Source organism: Psammomys obesus, unplaced genomic scaffold (assembly GCF_907164565.1).
Source record: "Psammomys obesus unplaced genomic scaffold, mPsaObe1.curated_primary_1811, whole genome shotgun sequence".
Lineage (NCBI taxonomy): Eukaryota > Metazoa > Chordata > Mammalia > Rodentia > Muridae > Psammomys > Psammomys obesus.
In genome coordinates this window covers 14,401,467-14,418,690 of record NW_026585580.1, presented here as the reverse complement: position 1 = coordinate 14,418,690, position 17,224 = coordinate 14,401,467, and the positions used below count along the sequence as shown (strand labels likewise).

The 17,224-nt window shown below is 46.9% G+C and overlaps 1 protein-coding gene across 1 annotated transcript in view; it reads right to left on the bottom strand.

The window, feature by feature from the left end:
- Vwa3b (von Willebrand factor A domain containing 3B) overlaps positions 1 to 17,224 on the bottom strand; it is a 152,306-nt gene that overhangs the window by 112,785 nt on the left and 22,297 nt on the right. Inside the window, exon 7 of the mRNA XM_055606937.1 lies at positions 15,176 to 15,291. Coding sequence (XP_055462912.1) covers positions 15,176 to 15,291 — 116 coding nt within the window. The remainder of the gene's footprint in view (positions 1 to 15,175; positions 15,292 to 17,224) is intronic.

Genomic DNA, 17,224 nt, shown 5'->3' with positions numbered 1-17,224 from the left:
GTGAGCATACACACGTGCCTGAAGGTCAGAGGACAGCTCTCTCAGTAATTGGTTCTTGCCTTCCACCATGTGGGTCCCAGGGATTGAACTCGGGCCCTCAGACTTGGCAGCAAGCACCTCCACCTGCTGAGCCATCTTGCTGGCTCCAGAGCAGCTTTTATCTTTAGTACCATTTTACCCAAAGTACCAGACACAGACAAAATATACCCCACAACGCACAACTGCTTTCTGCTACAGCCCTGAGCTGTGGCTCATTCCTTTTAATTCATCAATGAGCTGGGGCAGTAACTAAGATCTGGCTGAGAGCGTCAACGCTCTGTGGGAAGAGCTGTTCAGGGCTGAGTACTGACAGCTGCCTAGAGATGAAAGATGGCCCTTGCTGCCCCTTCCCGCTTCCTGGAAGGACCTTGGGTGGTGTGTGTAAAAGTAGGCGACAGCTAAAAACAAAAACAACCCACCCACGCTGAGAACGGTTGCTCTCACCAGTGTGGTACTCTGCTTGAAGGAGGGTCTCATAGCTCTGGGCGTGGCTTGCAGCCCACACGATCATGCCACCCCTAGGCTTCCCGGATTTAGCAACCTAAAGAGCCTGGCATTGTCAGGCCATTGATGACCAGCGGTCCCACGCCTGAGCTAGCTGTATCCATGTCAAACTTACTCCATTTTAATGACGGATAGACAGATGCCCAGTGACAACCTTTCCTCTGATCTAACTTTATGAATCCATATTCATAACTTCAGTTTATTTTTTTATGATAAAACAAGAACAGAAGAGAAAATGGAAACGGAGCCTGCTCCGGCTCCTAACATTGCAAGTCTTCCTGAGGAAACCCCAAACCTCTACCTTGGGTTCAACAGCTTTGAGAACCTGAGGGACAGCCCAGAGGATCAGGCACACAGCAGTGGAGGCTCCTTCTAAACATGCTAGGCCCCGCCCACATACCTGACAGTGGAGGGGGAGGTGAGGGGAAGGGGAAGGGGCGCATCTGAAGTGAGCACCAGCACCTCTGATTTTACAAATGCTTGAACAGCGTTCTAACCTCTCACGGAGCTCACTGTTACAAAGGAATGGGTGAGCTCACTCACAGAATTGTACTTCCTCTAGGTAAAATTCGACATCCAGGAGAAGGGGGACCAGGACTCCTGATTTCCATCAGTAGGGATTCCCGCCACCCGTGGAAAAGGAATTTGTCTCGCATCAGGACACATTCACTTCTCGGTTCTGAATTCCAATTCTCAGCCCCCACTAAGCATGCAAATAAGCTTATCAGTGTAGCAACTCTTTAAATCGAGGCGGCCATGTTCTTCTGGATTATTTCGGGGTCTAGAGCTAGTGTCTACAGAAAATACCCATTTAGAACTCTAAGAAAGAAAAACAAGGCAATCGCCATTAATTGAAAGCTTGTTTGCACTGAATATTTTACGTGTATCATGTGCTTTAAGACCTCCAACCCTCATAAAGCAGATGCAATTATTCCCCTTCTAAAAATGAAAAGGCATAAAGCTTTGGTAACACATTAACATTTCATAGTTTGTGGCAAAACCAAGATTTAAATCCAGATCTGATACCAATAGACACTGTCTATTTTCCAATAGACACTGTCATTTTCCAATAGACACTGTCTATTTTCCAATAGACACTGTCTATTTTCCAATAGACACTGTCATTTTCCAATAGACACTGTCTCCTGGGACCAAATACAGAATCACACAAAGATAAAAGCGTGGGACGGCTTGCTTCTTGCTCCTGCAATATTCATTCCCTCCCTAGCTCTATGCTAGGGTAATACAGTCCTCCCCCCTCATTAGTGCCACATGGTCACGTGATTGACTCTGGCCAGTGAGATGTTAGCAGATAGACCGTGAGAGGCTTCGGTGTGCCGAATGATTGCCCTTGGCTCCTATGCAATTCACCACAACAAAAATCCACCTTGAGGGGCACTAGTTAAGTGAGGACAAGTCTGTTCTAATTCTTCAGGCCACAGCTGACCTGAAGTGAGCCTGGGCAACTTACAGAGATCTTCCCTTCATAGCTCAGCGCAAGGGCCCTAGCCTGGTAGGTGTGAGGCTCTACAGTCAATCCCCGCTACCACGAAGTACCACTGCCCCGACTGCTGCTGAGAGTACTATCGCTGACACTAATACAAATAATGGCTGGGATTTCCCAGATTCGGTGAGGTAGATAAACTGAGACTCTCAAGGAACCCTGAGATCCAGAGCATCATGGAGAGCAGGTGTGCCTCTTTCCTGGAAGTTCCAGGGGGTCCCGGGGAGAGCACTGGACAGTACCGGAGCACAGAGTGAAGGATCCTACACATTTTCTCCTGAAGGACTGTGGGGCCGAGCACCACTACCATGTCTGAGCCGCATCTAAGCCATTCCTCAGAACAATTCCTGACTCAGCAGGTAACTCTAAACTCAGTCCCCTTCTTCTTCTCTGTCAGTGTGGGTCATAGACTCTCAGAGAATAACTTAAGAAAAACAGAAAATGCAAGGAACTGTTAAGGAAATGTGTGGATTACCTTCTGTCCCTGGGTTAATACAACTCAGGAAGCGGAGGTTCCTCAGCTCTGGGTTTTAGAGGTTTCTGCTTGGTGCCATGGCTGTGGACCTGGGGAGACGCTGCCAGCACAATGAAAACAAGTGGTGGGTCAAGCCAGCTACAGGCAGAGTGACTGAGAGGAGGCAAAGGCTCCCTTAAAAGGCACGGCTCCAATGAGCTACTTCCTTCAGCCAGGCCCCATGTCCCTGTGTTTGCATCTCCTCCCACTAATTCCATCAAGCCAGCGTCCATCAGGGGATTTGTGCATTTGAAAACTCAGAGCCAAAAGGATCTAATCACTTCATGTGTACACTGAGGTTGAGACTTTAAGATGTGAGCCCTGCGAGGTCAAGACTTTAAACCGTGAGCCTCGTGAAGGGACATTTCATACCTAAAATGTAACACTGAGCACCCTAAGCTGCCCACAGTGTCAAGGTCAAAACACTGAGTCTATCACCTGAGAAGAGTCCATCACCTGAGGAGCCCAAGGAGAACAAACAGGAAGAAAAGTCAGATTGGGGGAGAAAGTCCTCCAAAGAACAAACATACCTCTAAGAAGCCAAATAAGCAAAGAATAAATGGTTTTCCGTGAGCGATGTATGTTTGCTTGCCCTTGCGATGAGGCAAGAAACAAGGCAAAATTCCTCTCGGCCTATTACCTTTTGTTTATCCTGGAGAGAAAGCTGAAATAAGGAATCATCCCCAAACACAAGACCTAAAACTTTGTAATCATTCACAAACAATTTACTTAGATGTGACATTATGACAGCTTGTACGCTCTGTGGCATGAAATATAAATTCCCAACTACATCTGCTTAACAAATATATAATTACTTTTCTGTTGCTGTGATAAAACACCTTGAGCAAGGCAACTTAAAGGACAAAGAGTTTATTGGGGCTTGTAGTTTCAGAGGGATAAGAGACCCTCTTGGCAGGAAATCATGACAACAGGCACAGCTGAGAGTTCACATTTCATGGCACAAACAAGAAGCAGAGAGAGCAAACTAGGCCTGACATACGATGCAGAAAGCCAAAAGTGCGCCCCCAGGGGCTTGCTTCCTCTGTTAATGTACTCCTAAACCAACCCAGACAGCACCACTAACTGGAGACTAACTATCTAAACATCTGAGCCTATGGGGGACATTCCTGGTCAAACCATCGCAAGTATCAACATAAAGATTAGATTTAATGACAACATATTTATCTATAACATATCCAGGCTCTAATAATTTAGAGTGGAGCCATCCAAGGTCCTCTTAAAAATCTAGGGAATGCTTTCACGGTCTGATATTTCTAATTGCTAATGGTTACAAATGCTATGTGGCTGTTACAAGTGTTTCGATGTTTTCTTTACCACCACAACAAGGAGATCTGCAGTAAGAAACTGCTGTAATGCTCACTCTTCTGTCTGCCTTTTGAAACTGCGGCATCAAAGCTCACCATATCTGTGCTAATAAACTGGAGAAAAGGGAAGCAAAATGAGAAGAGAAGGAAACATGTCTGGTGAGAACCCCCAAAAGCTTAGGACGTCAATGGAAACTGAGAAAATAAGCTTAGGTTGAACAAAGCAGCACAGAAACCAGGCTTACCTGTGTCCTAGAAGATTCAGCCTGTATACCTGGCAAACCAAAATTCACCTGGGGAGTACCAAACCCATTCCCACCTTGCAGATGAATGTACAAGGTGGGGAAGAAAATGAATGTCAGAAGTCATGCGTGAGGAGCCTTGGACCAGAAAGGGAAGGAAACATGAGGCAGACTAGTGGGCTGGGGATCAAGCCCAGCAGAGATGAGACTCTGTTAACTGCAAAGGATGATGTGTGCATTCAGAGTGAAGGAGACTGAGTGGTTTGAAGACTAACAGTGTGTATCTAGGAAAAAGTCCACCCATCCCATCCCACCATACTTCAAAATGAATCTAGCTAGTCCAAAAACTCTCTCTCCCCCCCTCACAGGCATGCACGTGCACACACACACACACACACACACACACACACTTCAGAATAGAAACAAAATCACAAAGGATCTAGGAAATGTAAGATCTATAGACAGCATTGCTATGCAAATTTGAATTTTTCATATGAGAAATAAGCCATATGAAAGATGACATAATAGCTACTGTAAATACGCAGGTCACACACCTGACAAAAAGGTGACTTATGAAAGAATTGATAAGTACAAAATTTGATGTTTACTATTATCTGACATTAATCTCATCATTAAATAAGTTCTAATTAGAACAGTAAGATACCCTTTTGATGCTAGTTGAAATAGCTATTTGTCATCTACTACTGGTGTGAATTATTGTGAATTACATTATCTTTGGAAAAATTCAAATGAGAGGTTATCCTTTGATCTAGTATTACCTTTTGATCAGTATTACATCTGTTTCATTGCTGGAAATCTGTCCTTTTAAGTACTAAGAATGTAGAAGGAAATACATCATAATGTATATAATATCTCTAATTGAAAAAACATTAAAAAATACCGAAGTGTCTAATAGGCGAGGATTGACAAAACCACACCACACAACTTTTAAGAGTCCCACATACCTGAATGTCCATAGTATAAGACATATGCTGTCTGCTAAACTGAGAAAATACTTGCCATAATATCAACTAGAAAATGAAATACTCAAATTAGATAATAACATGATGTTTATGTTCTGATTACTTTTTAAGCATACAGAAGGAAGACTAAAGGGGAAGACTCCAAAGCGTTTAACAGCGACAGCCTTTCTGGAGCAAGAATGCTTCTCTTCCTGTCTTCCCTAGAGTCTACACTGACTGTCAAAGCATCTACACTGCCTGGGAAGCACCAGGACAGCCTGCACTCGGACCTCCAGATCTGACCTGCACCAGCCACGCACATTCAGCAAGTTACTTCAAAAAGCCTGTTTGCTCCTGAGGAGGAAAAAGACACTGAGGTCATTCTGTCACTTCCCACATGTGACTGGTACGACTTTGAAAGGAGATCCTGATGAAATATGCTTGGGAACACTTAAGGGTACACTAAAGGAGCATAATTATAATGGGAGACATACCCACAGAGAGTGAGCAAGCGAGCGAGAGAGAACAGGCTCTAAGCAGTCACGGGAGGGTTAGTGTGTCAGTAATTTAGAGACAGGATGTAACCCACTGAAATCCACGAGCCTCCCACATTCTTGGGCTGGCTCCTACTGGCTTAAACGCTTTCTTTGCTGCACAGGAGCGTTTCATTTTCACGAGACCCCGTTTGTCAGCTGTTGACCTTATTTCCTGATCTTCTGGAGACAGTTCTTAACCTATTCTGTATCTTGAAGCGTTTTTCCCTACTTTTTCCTCTAATGAAGCCAGTGCTTTGGGCCTTCCATAAAGGCCTTTGATGGTCTGGAGCAGAGTGGCGTGCAGGGTGAGGGGTGGGATCTACAGCGGCGCTCCTGCCGGTGGCTGTCCAGTTTCTCCAGCACCTTTGGCTGAAGAGAGTCCACCTTCCTTCCTCTGGACGCTGCGAGCATCTTTGTTAAAGCTTGCAGCTGTAGCTGAACAGGTCTGCACCCCGTGCTCTATTCTCCTCCGTTGATCTGCACGTCTGCTTTGCAGCAGCACCGCACTATTTTTTGCTTCTGTGACACTTCAGTACAGCTTGAAATCAGATATGGGACCTCTAACATAAGTTTTTCTCTCAGGACTGCTTTGTCTACCTGAGATCTTTTACGCTTGTATATAAATGTTCAGAATTTTCCCCTTGGCTTTGTAAAAAAAAAAATGGAATGGAATTTTGATTATTACTGTGTTGGATGTGTAGAGATACGGGCTGCGGTGGTGTGAATAGGAACGGCCCCCATAGACTCACGCGTTTGAATGCTTGGCCCATAATGAGAGGCACTATTAGGAGATGTGGCCTAGTATCACTGTGGAGGCGGGTTTTGGGGTCTCAGATGCTCAAGCCAGGGCTAGTGTGGCTTACAGTGCCTTCCGCTGCCTGAGAATCAGGATGCAGAACTTTCAGCTCCTCCAGCATCATATCCACCTGCCCGCTGCCATGTTCCCACCATGATGATAACGGACTAAAGCTCTGAAACTCTCAGCCAGAACCAGTGAAGTGTTTTCCTGTTGCCATGGTCATGGCGTCTCTTCACAGTGAGAGAAATCCCAACTAAGACACAGGCAATTAATGGTTGCTAAGAGAAAGAAAATCCGTCTTCTCCAGAGATGAGCTCCCTGATATATTACCCATCCCAAGCGGACAGCCCTAAATAAATACACACATGAGCAGCAGGTGTGTGTGTGTGTGTGTGTGTGTGTGTGTGTGTGTGTGTGTGTGTGACGGTAATATTTAAAGATAGGGTAGGAAAATGGAGGGAGAAAGAGTGGGTCAGTTGGCCCCTCCTTAGGCAACCTAGTGGTCCCTTGCTCCCAAGAGGTCACCATATTGATGCCGAACTTAGTGCGGATACCAATCGGCATAGCGTACAACAGCCCAGAACTCCTGGACTCAAGCGATCCTCCTGTCTCAGCCTCCCGAGTAGCTGGGACTACAGGGGTGTGCCACCACACCCAGCCATAGATGAAATTAAAAAAAAAATTAAATACCCAAGACTAAACCTAGCCAAGTAGGCAAAAGACTGTGCCTTAGTAAGGTTTACCACTGCTGTGATGAAACACATGACCAAAGCGGCTTGGGGAGGAAAGGGTTTATTTGGCTTATGCTTTCAAATCATTGTTCATTATCAAAGGAAGTCAGGACAGGAACTCAAACGGCTGGAACCTAAGGGCAGGCGCTGATGCAGAGGCCACAGAGGGTGCCGATCTGGTATACCGCCCAACCTTATGGAGGCGTTTTCTTAGCTGAGTTTCCTTCCTCTCAGGTGACCGTAACCATCCAGCACGGACATGTACCATATAAACTTCCAGACATGGAAGCCATAGAGATCTCTTGTGCTCATGGACTGACAAAATTAATATTATGAAAAGGCTATAGTACCAATAACCAACTGTAGAGTCAGTGTAACCCTCATCCTAGTTCAGATGAGACCAAAGTAGAAAAAGAATGCCAAAATTCAAATACCAAAACCATGTAACTCAATCAGCGAACATACAGATGAACTAACAGACAGTTCTCAAAGGAACAAATACACATAAATACAAATAAATACTCTGACACGAACTCGACATCCTTTAACACGGGGAAATGTAAAGTAAACCTGCTCCGAGATTTCAGCTGTGGTGAGGAAGGGGGGAGAGAGGAGCCCTGTCACTGCTAGTGGATGCAAACTGGTGCGGCTCATGTACAAGCAGGATCGGGGCTCCTCAGAGAACTAAAACAGGGTTAGCACATGGGCCAACTACGCCATGCCTGACTGCATGCCTGAAGTGTTCCCAGTCAGCACAGCTCAGGGACGCTTGAAAATCCATGTTCACTGCTGTGCTAGTCACAGCATCTGCAAAGTGGAACCAGCTTGCATGCCCGTTAGAGCTCAAAGGGCAGAGCCAATGTGGTACGTGTGCCCTGGTTGTGTTGTTCTGCCCCGGGAGGGACTTCCCGCCCATCCATACCAGCACCCGTTTCTGACCACCCCAGGCTTGGAACCTGTGGGCCGAGAAGGTTCCCACTCTCTCCAGAGAATCTGTACATCTTGGGGTGGCTTATTCCACTCAAAAGGAAAGAAAACAATCATGACTTTTCAAAACAATAAACACAACTGGAGATCATTATAAATAAAATAAGCTCATTCAGAATGATGAGTACTGCAGGTATTAAAATATACTCTGTGTGTGTGTGCGTGTGTGCGTGCGTGTGTGTGTGTGTGTGTGTGTGTGTGTGTGTGTGTAGGACATGAAAATAGAAAAGGGACCCATGAAAGGAAGAAGAGGAGGTGGAGAGTAAAAAGAGAAAGCAACAGAAGTCATGTGACATGAAAGCAAGAGTGGGGACTCTCTGGAGGAAAGGCGACGAAGGGGGTGGGGGTGAGGGGTCAGGGAAACGAGTAAGCACAGAGGACAGTCCCACACATGTGTGAAAATGACATAAAGAAATCCATTACTTTGTGTGCTAACTTTAAACAAAAGAAAATTGGGAACTGCAAAGCTAGAACTAATCATTGAATGTATTAAAAGAGGCAGGGAGAAGAGTGAAAGAAAAGACTCAAGAAGATGTACACCTGAGGTACCACACCCAACTGAAAACAGAGACTTAAAATAGTGCACAGTTAAGAAACACAATCAAAATTACATAGATGTAAGGGGAATAAAAACCCATAGGCTGATTTTAAAAATATCAGAGTCAATAGAAAACTTAAGAGTTAAAGGGGAAAAAATAAACAAAACAAGTTTTATGAAAAAGGAAACCCAACCCACAAAAGCAAGACACTGGGGCATCTTCTCTCTGCACACCCTACCACGGGAGCCTGCCCAGGTGAAGGCGTGGCCAGCACAAGGTGGACAGTCCTCCGTTTCGTCCTGTGAAACTGCTGCTGAGCCTAGAGGCCCCGACAGCACTGCAGGTCTTCTGTCCTTTGCACACTAGGGCTCTTCTCTGACCCCCTCAGACTTGCAGCCTGTGAGTGAGGAAGCCCACTCTCTCACAGAATCCCCTCGTTTACTCATCTTGGGGTAGCTTATTCTGAAGCGGCAATTAGACACCAAAGTACTGCCAACTATCTTAGAGTGACTAATACTCAAAATCAGGTTCCCCACAATGGCTGGGAGGCACTTCCAGCAGGTGAGAAGGAAGAAGGGAGCTGGGTCCTTATTTTGGATACTTTGTATCCATTTTGAATTTTTAAATACTGTATTTTAACAGTCTAACATTAATAAGCACATGAAAAGATATTAAATATCACTGAGTATCAAGGAAGTATCAAAACCACATGGAGATACTATCTCACATCCATTAGGATAGCTATTATAGAAGATGCAGAAAGTAAGAAATGTTCTCAGGGACACAGGTCAATTGTACCCTGTTGGCAGGAATATATAACAATGCCAATGCTGTGGAAAATAGTATGGAGACTCCTCAAAAAATACAAATAAAATTACCATATATGATTCAGGAGTGAAAAGCTGGGAGTCAAAAATAAATTTGCAAACCCAAGCTCATAGCAGCATAATTTATAATAGCCAAAAGATAAGAGCATCCCACATGTCCATTGCTGGTGGATAGATAAGCAAACACACACACACACACACACACACACACACACACTCACACACCTACTACTATTATTCCTTCAATTAAAATGAAAACTACTTTGAAATTCCATCCCATCCCAGCATGCCAGAAGTCTTATGCCAACTTGACAACAGTTAAAGTCATCTGAGAGGAGGCATTAAGAAAATGCCTCTATAAGATGGGGTTGTACACAGCCCATAGGGCGTTTTCTTCATTAGTGATTGACGGGGAGGGCCCAGCCCATGTGGCGGTGCCATGGCTTGGCTGGCGGTCCTGGGTTCTACAAGACAGCAGGTTGAGCAAGACATGGGGAGCAAGCCAATAAGCAGCACCCCTTCATGGCCTCTGCAGCAGCTCCTGCCTCCAGGATCCTGCCTTCACTGCTCTTGATGATTGACTGTCGTATGAACTGTGAGTGAAATAAACCCTTTTCTTCCCAAGCTGCTTTTGGTCATGGTGTTTCATCACAGCAATGGAAACACTAAACCCCCCCCAGGCAAAATGACTATTATCCAGAAAGCAAACAAGCAAATGATGTCAAGGGTGTGGAGAAAGAGAAAGCGTACTCACTCCTGGTGGGAGGGTTAGCTGCTGTGGCCACTGTGGAGGTCTGTGTGGATTTTCCTAAAAACAGCACCAACCCAGCCATTTCACTCCTGGGGATATACCCCAAAGACTCTAATTCAGCATACCACAGAAATACTTGCACATCTGCTCTCTTCACAATAGCTAAGAAATGCCATAGACAGATGAGTGTGTGAAGATCTGACACTTATACATGGCAACGTTTTAGTCAGCCAAAAAGAATAGCGAAATCTTGACATTTGCAGGAAAACGGAGGAACGGGTGGAGCTGGGGATTACAATGTTAGGTGAAGCCCCCCAGACTTGTGTTTTCTCCTCCATGAAGATCCTGGGATTTCAGGACTATATGTGTGTATATGTGTATATAAGAGTCATGAGAAAGGGGAGCTAGTCAGAAGGAGGAAGGGGGATGGAAGATAGTCATGGGAAAGTAGGATCAGCAAAAACAACAAATATGAAAAAAATGCTATGATTAAAGTATTTTTAATGACAATTAAATGTTAACTTAGGACTGAGAAGACTGAGTTCAAATCCCCAACCCCCACATAAAAGTCTGGTGTGGGCAAGAGTGCCTGCAACCCACCCACTGAGGAGTTGGAGACAGCAGGGATTTCAGGGCTTGCTGGTGAACCTGCCTAACCCAAAACAGCAAGTTCATGTTCAGTGGAAGACCCTGTCTCAAGGGAATAAGGCAGACAGTGTTAGAGCAAGACACTCCGGCATAGAATACCGTGTCCATACTCAGAGATGAGTAAACACACATATACAAACACACTCAGGAATTCATTTACACACACCATTGTGTTCGCATGAGTAAGGCAATGTCAGGGTCTCAGCCTCTCTCTGCATCTTATTTTTTGGGACCTGGAGCTTGCTGGTGGGCTAAAGTGGCAAGCCAGCAAGCTTCAGGGACCCTCCTATCTCCACAACTGTCCAGCACAGCAGTCACAGGAGGGACAGCACTGCTCAGCTTCTTACACAGGTGTTGGGGGCTAAAGCTGGGTCTTCACGCATGTGCAGCGAGCACTTTACCAACTAAGATCTTCCTCTGTGTCCAAAAAAATAACTTTCTACAGTCATAAGAAAAAAAAAAGATTGTTCTTTTAAAGGAGAGAAATCACATCATTCTAAGTGAAAATTTAAAAAAAATATGTCACTCACAGAACACACACTGTACAACAGGCAAATTCAAGAAGACAGAATAGAGAATGGTAGTTGCCAGGGTTTGCAGGAGGAGGGGTGGGGTGCTGGGGTTTAAGCGTAAGTCCAAACCTCATGTGAGACAGTACTGGAGGTAAGAGCTTTGGGGAAATGATTACATCCTGAGGGCTCTTCCCCTGTGAATGGAATCAGCGCTCCCACAAGGGCAGGGCAGTGGCTTCACAAGCAGAGACACGGGCCACCAAGCCTGACGACTTAAACCTGGCACCCAGCCCACCTGGGGGAAGGGGAAGGAGAAAACCCACTCCTGCAAGCTGTCCTTTAACCTCCAAACGCACATTGTGGCACAGGTACACACACACACACAAATACAAATGCAACAAAATACTTTTTAAAGAAAGCGGGTTGAAGGGGGCTCTGTTTGCTGTTTCATGCTGTTCCATCTCTTTAGCCATGTGAGGATACAAGACACGTTCCCTCAGGAAGACGTAGTGACGGGGTACCATCTTGGAAGCAAAGAAGCTCACAAGACACTAGGTCTACTGGCACCTTCATCTTAGGTTGCTCAACCTCCAGAACTATAAGAAATTAATTTCTGTTCTTTATGAATACCTAGGCTCTGACGTTTTATTATAGCATGAGGACATGTTTCATAGGTACAGAGTTTCACCTGAAAAGACAGCTAGATTTCAGGAGCTGGGTAGCAGTGACATACGCACAGAGTGAATATTCCTAATAAAGCTCAACTAGACACTGGCTATGTTGGCAGTGTGTCTGTGTGTGTGTGAGAGAGAGAGAGAGAGAGAGAGAGAGAGAGATCAAAATATACATGCATATATATTAAAACTTAAACTACTCTTTATCTTGGCTGCAGAGTAGTGTTTTGTCTTTTGTTTTGTTTTGTTTTGTTTCCATGCTGGAGTAGAGAAAGGAGAAGGGCCAGACTCTGAAAACCAGTTATGTAGAATTCACAGTCAGCAGTGCTGGGCCACTCTCTCTCCATCGGCAGGTGAGTTCTCTGTAGTGACTGTTTCCCACACAATGAAGATGAAACATTTCCTAAGGAGTCAGACTCCACCCCCACCCGCTGGGGGTCTGGGAGACCCTTAAATTTCTCGTGGAGGCTGGCGTGGGGAGAGGGAGATGGCAGAACAGAGTTAAAGAGCTGGCCCCTAGAGCCGGGATGGAACTGGAAACCACACATTTTCTAAACCAAAACCATCTGCCAAAAATTTGTGGGCAGTTTTGGAATGGAAGACTTTTAAGATGATGGCATTTCTGGGGCATTGTGATGGACAGACAAAACGGCATATTTAGGACCTGACCCCTCCCTCCCAAGCATGGATTTCTACTGAAATGAAGGCATGCCGAACATTTCATTCTTAGGAAACATTTTTATCTGTACTTTAAGTTGCCTGTTTCCGGGGCTGAGAAGATGGTAGCTGTGGAAACACTGGCTATGTGGGCAGATGTTTCCTCTGGCACTCAGATGCCAGGCACTATAGCTTGTGTGTGACTCCCCAGTGCAAAAGAACTGGACGTGGGGCTGAGAGGTCGACAGGACCCTGTCCTCGTGAGTGAGTGAATGGCATATTTGTGCAGAAGGTCTGGTTACTGGAAGGTGGATTTGGTGGGAACGCAAACCTCTCCCTGGCTTGCCTTTCACTCTCTTCTCAGGAGGATGCGGTGTAAAAGCCCTTTTTCCGCACCAGCTATGACCTCTGAGATTTCTCAGCTTTGGGAACCATGAGCCAAATACATCCCCATCTGCTATAAATTATTCAGGTATTCGGGCATAGCAGCGGCAAACAGACTAGGACTCCAGGGAATGCACAGGTCAAAACCAAGGCCCACGTGTAACAGCTGATAAGCCTTGGGGGGCTGGTGACAGCTCATGTTCTCAACCCACTAATTCAGTTTCTGTTGCTCTGACAAATACCATGACCAACAGCAGTTTGGGGGGGGGGTTATTTCATCTTTAGAGCTGGCAGTCCATCAAGAAAGGGTGTCGGGGGGACTTCAGCAGGAACTGAAGCAGAGGTCATGGAGGAGTGCCACTTACCACCCTGTTCCTGATGGCCACCCTGCTCCCGATGGCTTGCAGGGCCGTTTTCTTATACCGCACGCTCAGGGGTGGCATTGTCTACAATGAACTGGGCCCTCCCACATCAATCATTTAAAAAAAAAATGCTCTACAGACTTGCCTACAGACCAGTATGATGGAGACAATCCCCTACTGGTGTTCTGTCTTCCCAGATAACTCGATTATGTCAAGTGGGCAAAGCCAACAAACAAAACTGGCCAGTACAGTTAGCACCAATCCACCAATCATGTCCTCAGGTATCTGAACATCTCCACTTCAGGTGTCAGCTACTAGAGAGTAGGTGTGCTACAGAAATGGCTCCCAGGCTACGCTCTCTGGGACTCGGGAGAATTTGAATATGCAAAGTGTGTGTCCAGCACAGTCTCTCTGACCTGGTATCCTACCAGAGTCTCCATCTCACACCCCAGCTGATGGTGCAAATGCCCTTCTCCTAGGAGCCTTTGCAACACTGTTAAGCAAAACAAGCACTTCTCCCCTATACCTAAGGAGTCGCCCTTGCCTTGTATTAAAACTATTTCATAACTGTGCCTGCGCAGAAGGGCAGAGACAGGAGCTGGCTCTCTTAGACTTCTGAATTATTTTTCTGTTGTGGTCAAACACCACCACACCAGGGAAGGAAAGGGTTTATTTGGGCTTACGATTTCAGAGGGATGAGAGTCCGGCACCATCGCGGTGGGGAAGCCGGCTACAGGCAGGCTTGGAGACTGGAACAGCAAACCCAGAGCTCACATCTCAAACTGTGAGCAGGAAGGGTGAACTAGGGGTGACGAGGGTGGGCTTTAAAACTTCAAAGCTCACCCCAAGTGACACACTTTGAAGCAAGGCCACACCTCCTAAGCCTCTCCAGTGTCACTGGCTGGGGACCAAGTATCCATTTAACGGAGGCTATGGGAGACATCCCATCCAAACCACCACAGTTTCTAAACAGTTTGGGTGCCATGCTGTGCAGTGTCACGAACAAGGAGACAGGGCCTTCCTTCCCTGTCTTTACTCAATGGTGTTTCTTTTCGCTGTCTAGCATTTTGCCATTTCATCAGCCCCAAAGGAACTCCCCACTCTTGGCTTTCTGAATTCACCTCCATTACTGGCTCTCTGAATCACAACTCCCTTCCTCCCTGATTCTGCAGACTGCATTCAGGAGACCACATTCCTGAATGCAAAATGAGGTTCCCTCAGCCTCCATAAAAGTCTCTGTTTAGCCTTGACCCACACAAGGGCAGGCTCACCCTGCAAGCTGCTTCCATCACAAGAAACACGGACCAGCTATCCTGAGAACTGCAGGGGACAACCCCCCACCCCACCCCACGCAGCCTCCCAGCTAACCCGGGCAGCAAGGTGGCCCTGCCGAGCTGAGACCTAACCCCAGCAACGGCGTGGCCAGGGCCACATCTCTAGAACGTTCCCACGTCACCAAGTATACATCTCTTAGGCTGTTTCTGTGAGTGACGCGTTTAAAGCAGTTTCTAGACAGAGCAGTTAGCCACGAAATTCCATCGGGTGTACCCTAGTGCCACAGAAATAATACAGAAGATATGAGTGCCCCCTACTTTGCCCTTTATTTCTGAACTGTATTGCAGACTGCTTGAATTGACCACGATTATGAGCAACACCGCTCCTTCAGGATTCCGGGTACCTGGAGGGAGTCTCCCTTTCAGTTTCCTTGAATTACAAGTCACTGGGGTGTCATCATCTTCTGTGGAGATTGCAGAGAGTTCTAGACAGTTTGTTCTCTCAGCAAAGGCGTGGAATCTGAAACAGGAAAGGGGTCTATGTCAGGCACGTGCCTATCGAGTCTCTCAATTTACTGTCTTTGGAGCTCCAGGTTTGATTGGTTGTGTTTTCTTGGGACTGGGTCTTGCTAGGTTGCTCCATTAGTCCCAGAATTCTGGCCTCAAGAAATCCTCCTGCCTTTGTCTCCCAAATAGCTGGGGCTACAGGGGCACAGGCCTATACCCAACACCAAACCTCTTAACTTCAACCACATTCCCTGTCTTGTCAACTCCCACAGGCAAAAAGCCAGGAGAGGAGATGGCTCAGCCGGTCGTATGTTTGTCAATGGTTTGGGATTTTCAGTGGTGGTGTGGCTCCTTGTTACAGTAATTAGATCAACCAAATGCTTGAACCTTGGTCCTAGGAAAATGATAGTTTGCAGTATTTTGTCTCTAAGTCTCCACCATACCAACGCAGTTTTGATGGCTCAGGCGTCATGAGGGACCCCACTAGCAGCTATTAGCACTGACTGGCTCAGCACTGAGAGCTGCGGATACAGACAGCCTTGACTAATTTGCTCACTGCTGAGTGGCCTCAGTCAACTGTAAGTCAGCAAACACATACTTCCCCGGGTTTTGAGCTTAAGAGCTAATGAAAAGAATTCCTGTGTGGGCAAGTTTTGGGGGCCCGCCAGCTCAAAGTGTGGTCCAAAGAACCATCAGCAGTGTCGCCTGGGAGCTGGTGAGAGGATCTATGATCCCAGGTTCCGGCCCGGACCTGCTGAGTCAGAATGTGACTTTAACAAGATCCCCAGGGGATTCATGTGCACGTTAAAGCTTGCAGCTGCTGGTGTGGGGTGAGGTGATGGTTGACTCTGTCTTTATTTCTCTTTCTTTTGCCCATTTCTGTGTAGCTCGAGTTGGAACACAGGCCCTGGAGCACACTACTCAGGCACCGAGCTACATCCTCAGCCTCTAAACCGCATCCCTGAGACCCCTCATATGTAACCCAGAGAGGCGGTGATGAGACGTTCGCTTCTGACGGGCATAGGAGGTCTCAGGTGATGCGTGTCAATGCTCATTCAACTCAGGGAAACCCTGCCTTACCGTTTGGGGCGGGCAGGCGACTGAACGCATAGTGGGGGCGGCCTCGGGGCCTCCTGGGTTGTGGAAAGCCTGTCATTTTCCTAAAGAGTCTCAGGTGAGACTGGCACAGCTCTTGGTGGCAATGGACAGGACAGCCCACCTTCCTGTGGACTGTTCTATGCCTGCCTCCTGTGGATACTTTCCAGGGCGGAAATGGCCAGCTCTCTCCCTTTGATGACTGCCCGACAGGACAAAGGGGGTGTGTCTTGGGGAGGGGGAGCAATGAGGCCTGCCCCAGCAGGCCCTGAAGCCCCAGTGCCAAAGCCTTCGGTGTCTGGAACTTCCTACCCTCTTATCTCTTCTCTGGATTAGGAAAGAGAATGGGGTGGAGGTTTTCTCCAGTGAAATCAAACACCATTGAGAAAGGCAGAGCTCTGCCACAGCACAGGACCCACACCGGTCCTTCCACACAAGCACAGCCCTGGACCCTGTGGTGGGGGAGTCAGTCCAGCTGGAGAGCCGAAGGCCCAGACAGCCTTCGAGCTAAAACCAACAGAGACATGCTGTTTCCACTTGACTATTGACCACCCTCTAGCTGGGCCCGACAGCCCAGAGCACAGAGTGACAGCAGAGGATGTGGCATGTCTGAGCTCACACTCCCCGCAGAAGCACCAAGGGTTGTGGGCTAGGCTCAAGAGTGAGGGGCTGGGGCACGCAGAGGAAGGCTTCGTCTCCGACCGACCATTTTATACAAACCCACCACCCGGCACTGGATGAGCTAGAGGTCAGTAACCAAATCAGCCTGGTCACATTGTTCCCCTCCCAGGGAATGTTCCCTAGGAGAGGCAAGGACAAGCCAGAGAGGGAGCCCTGTCACTCTCTCTACC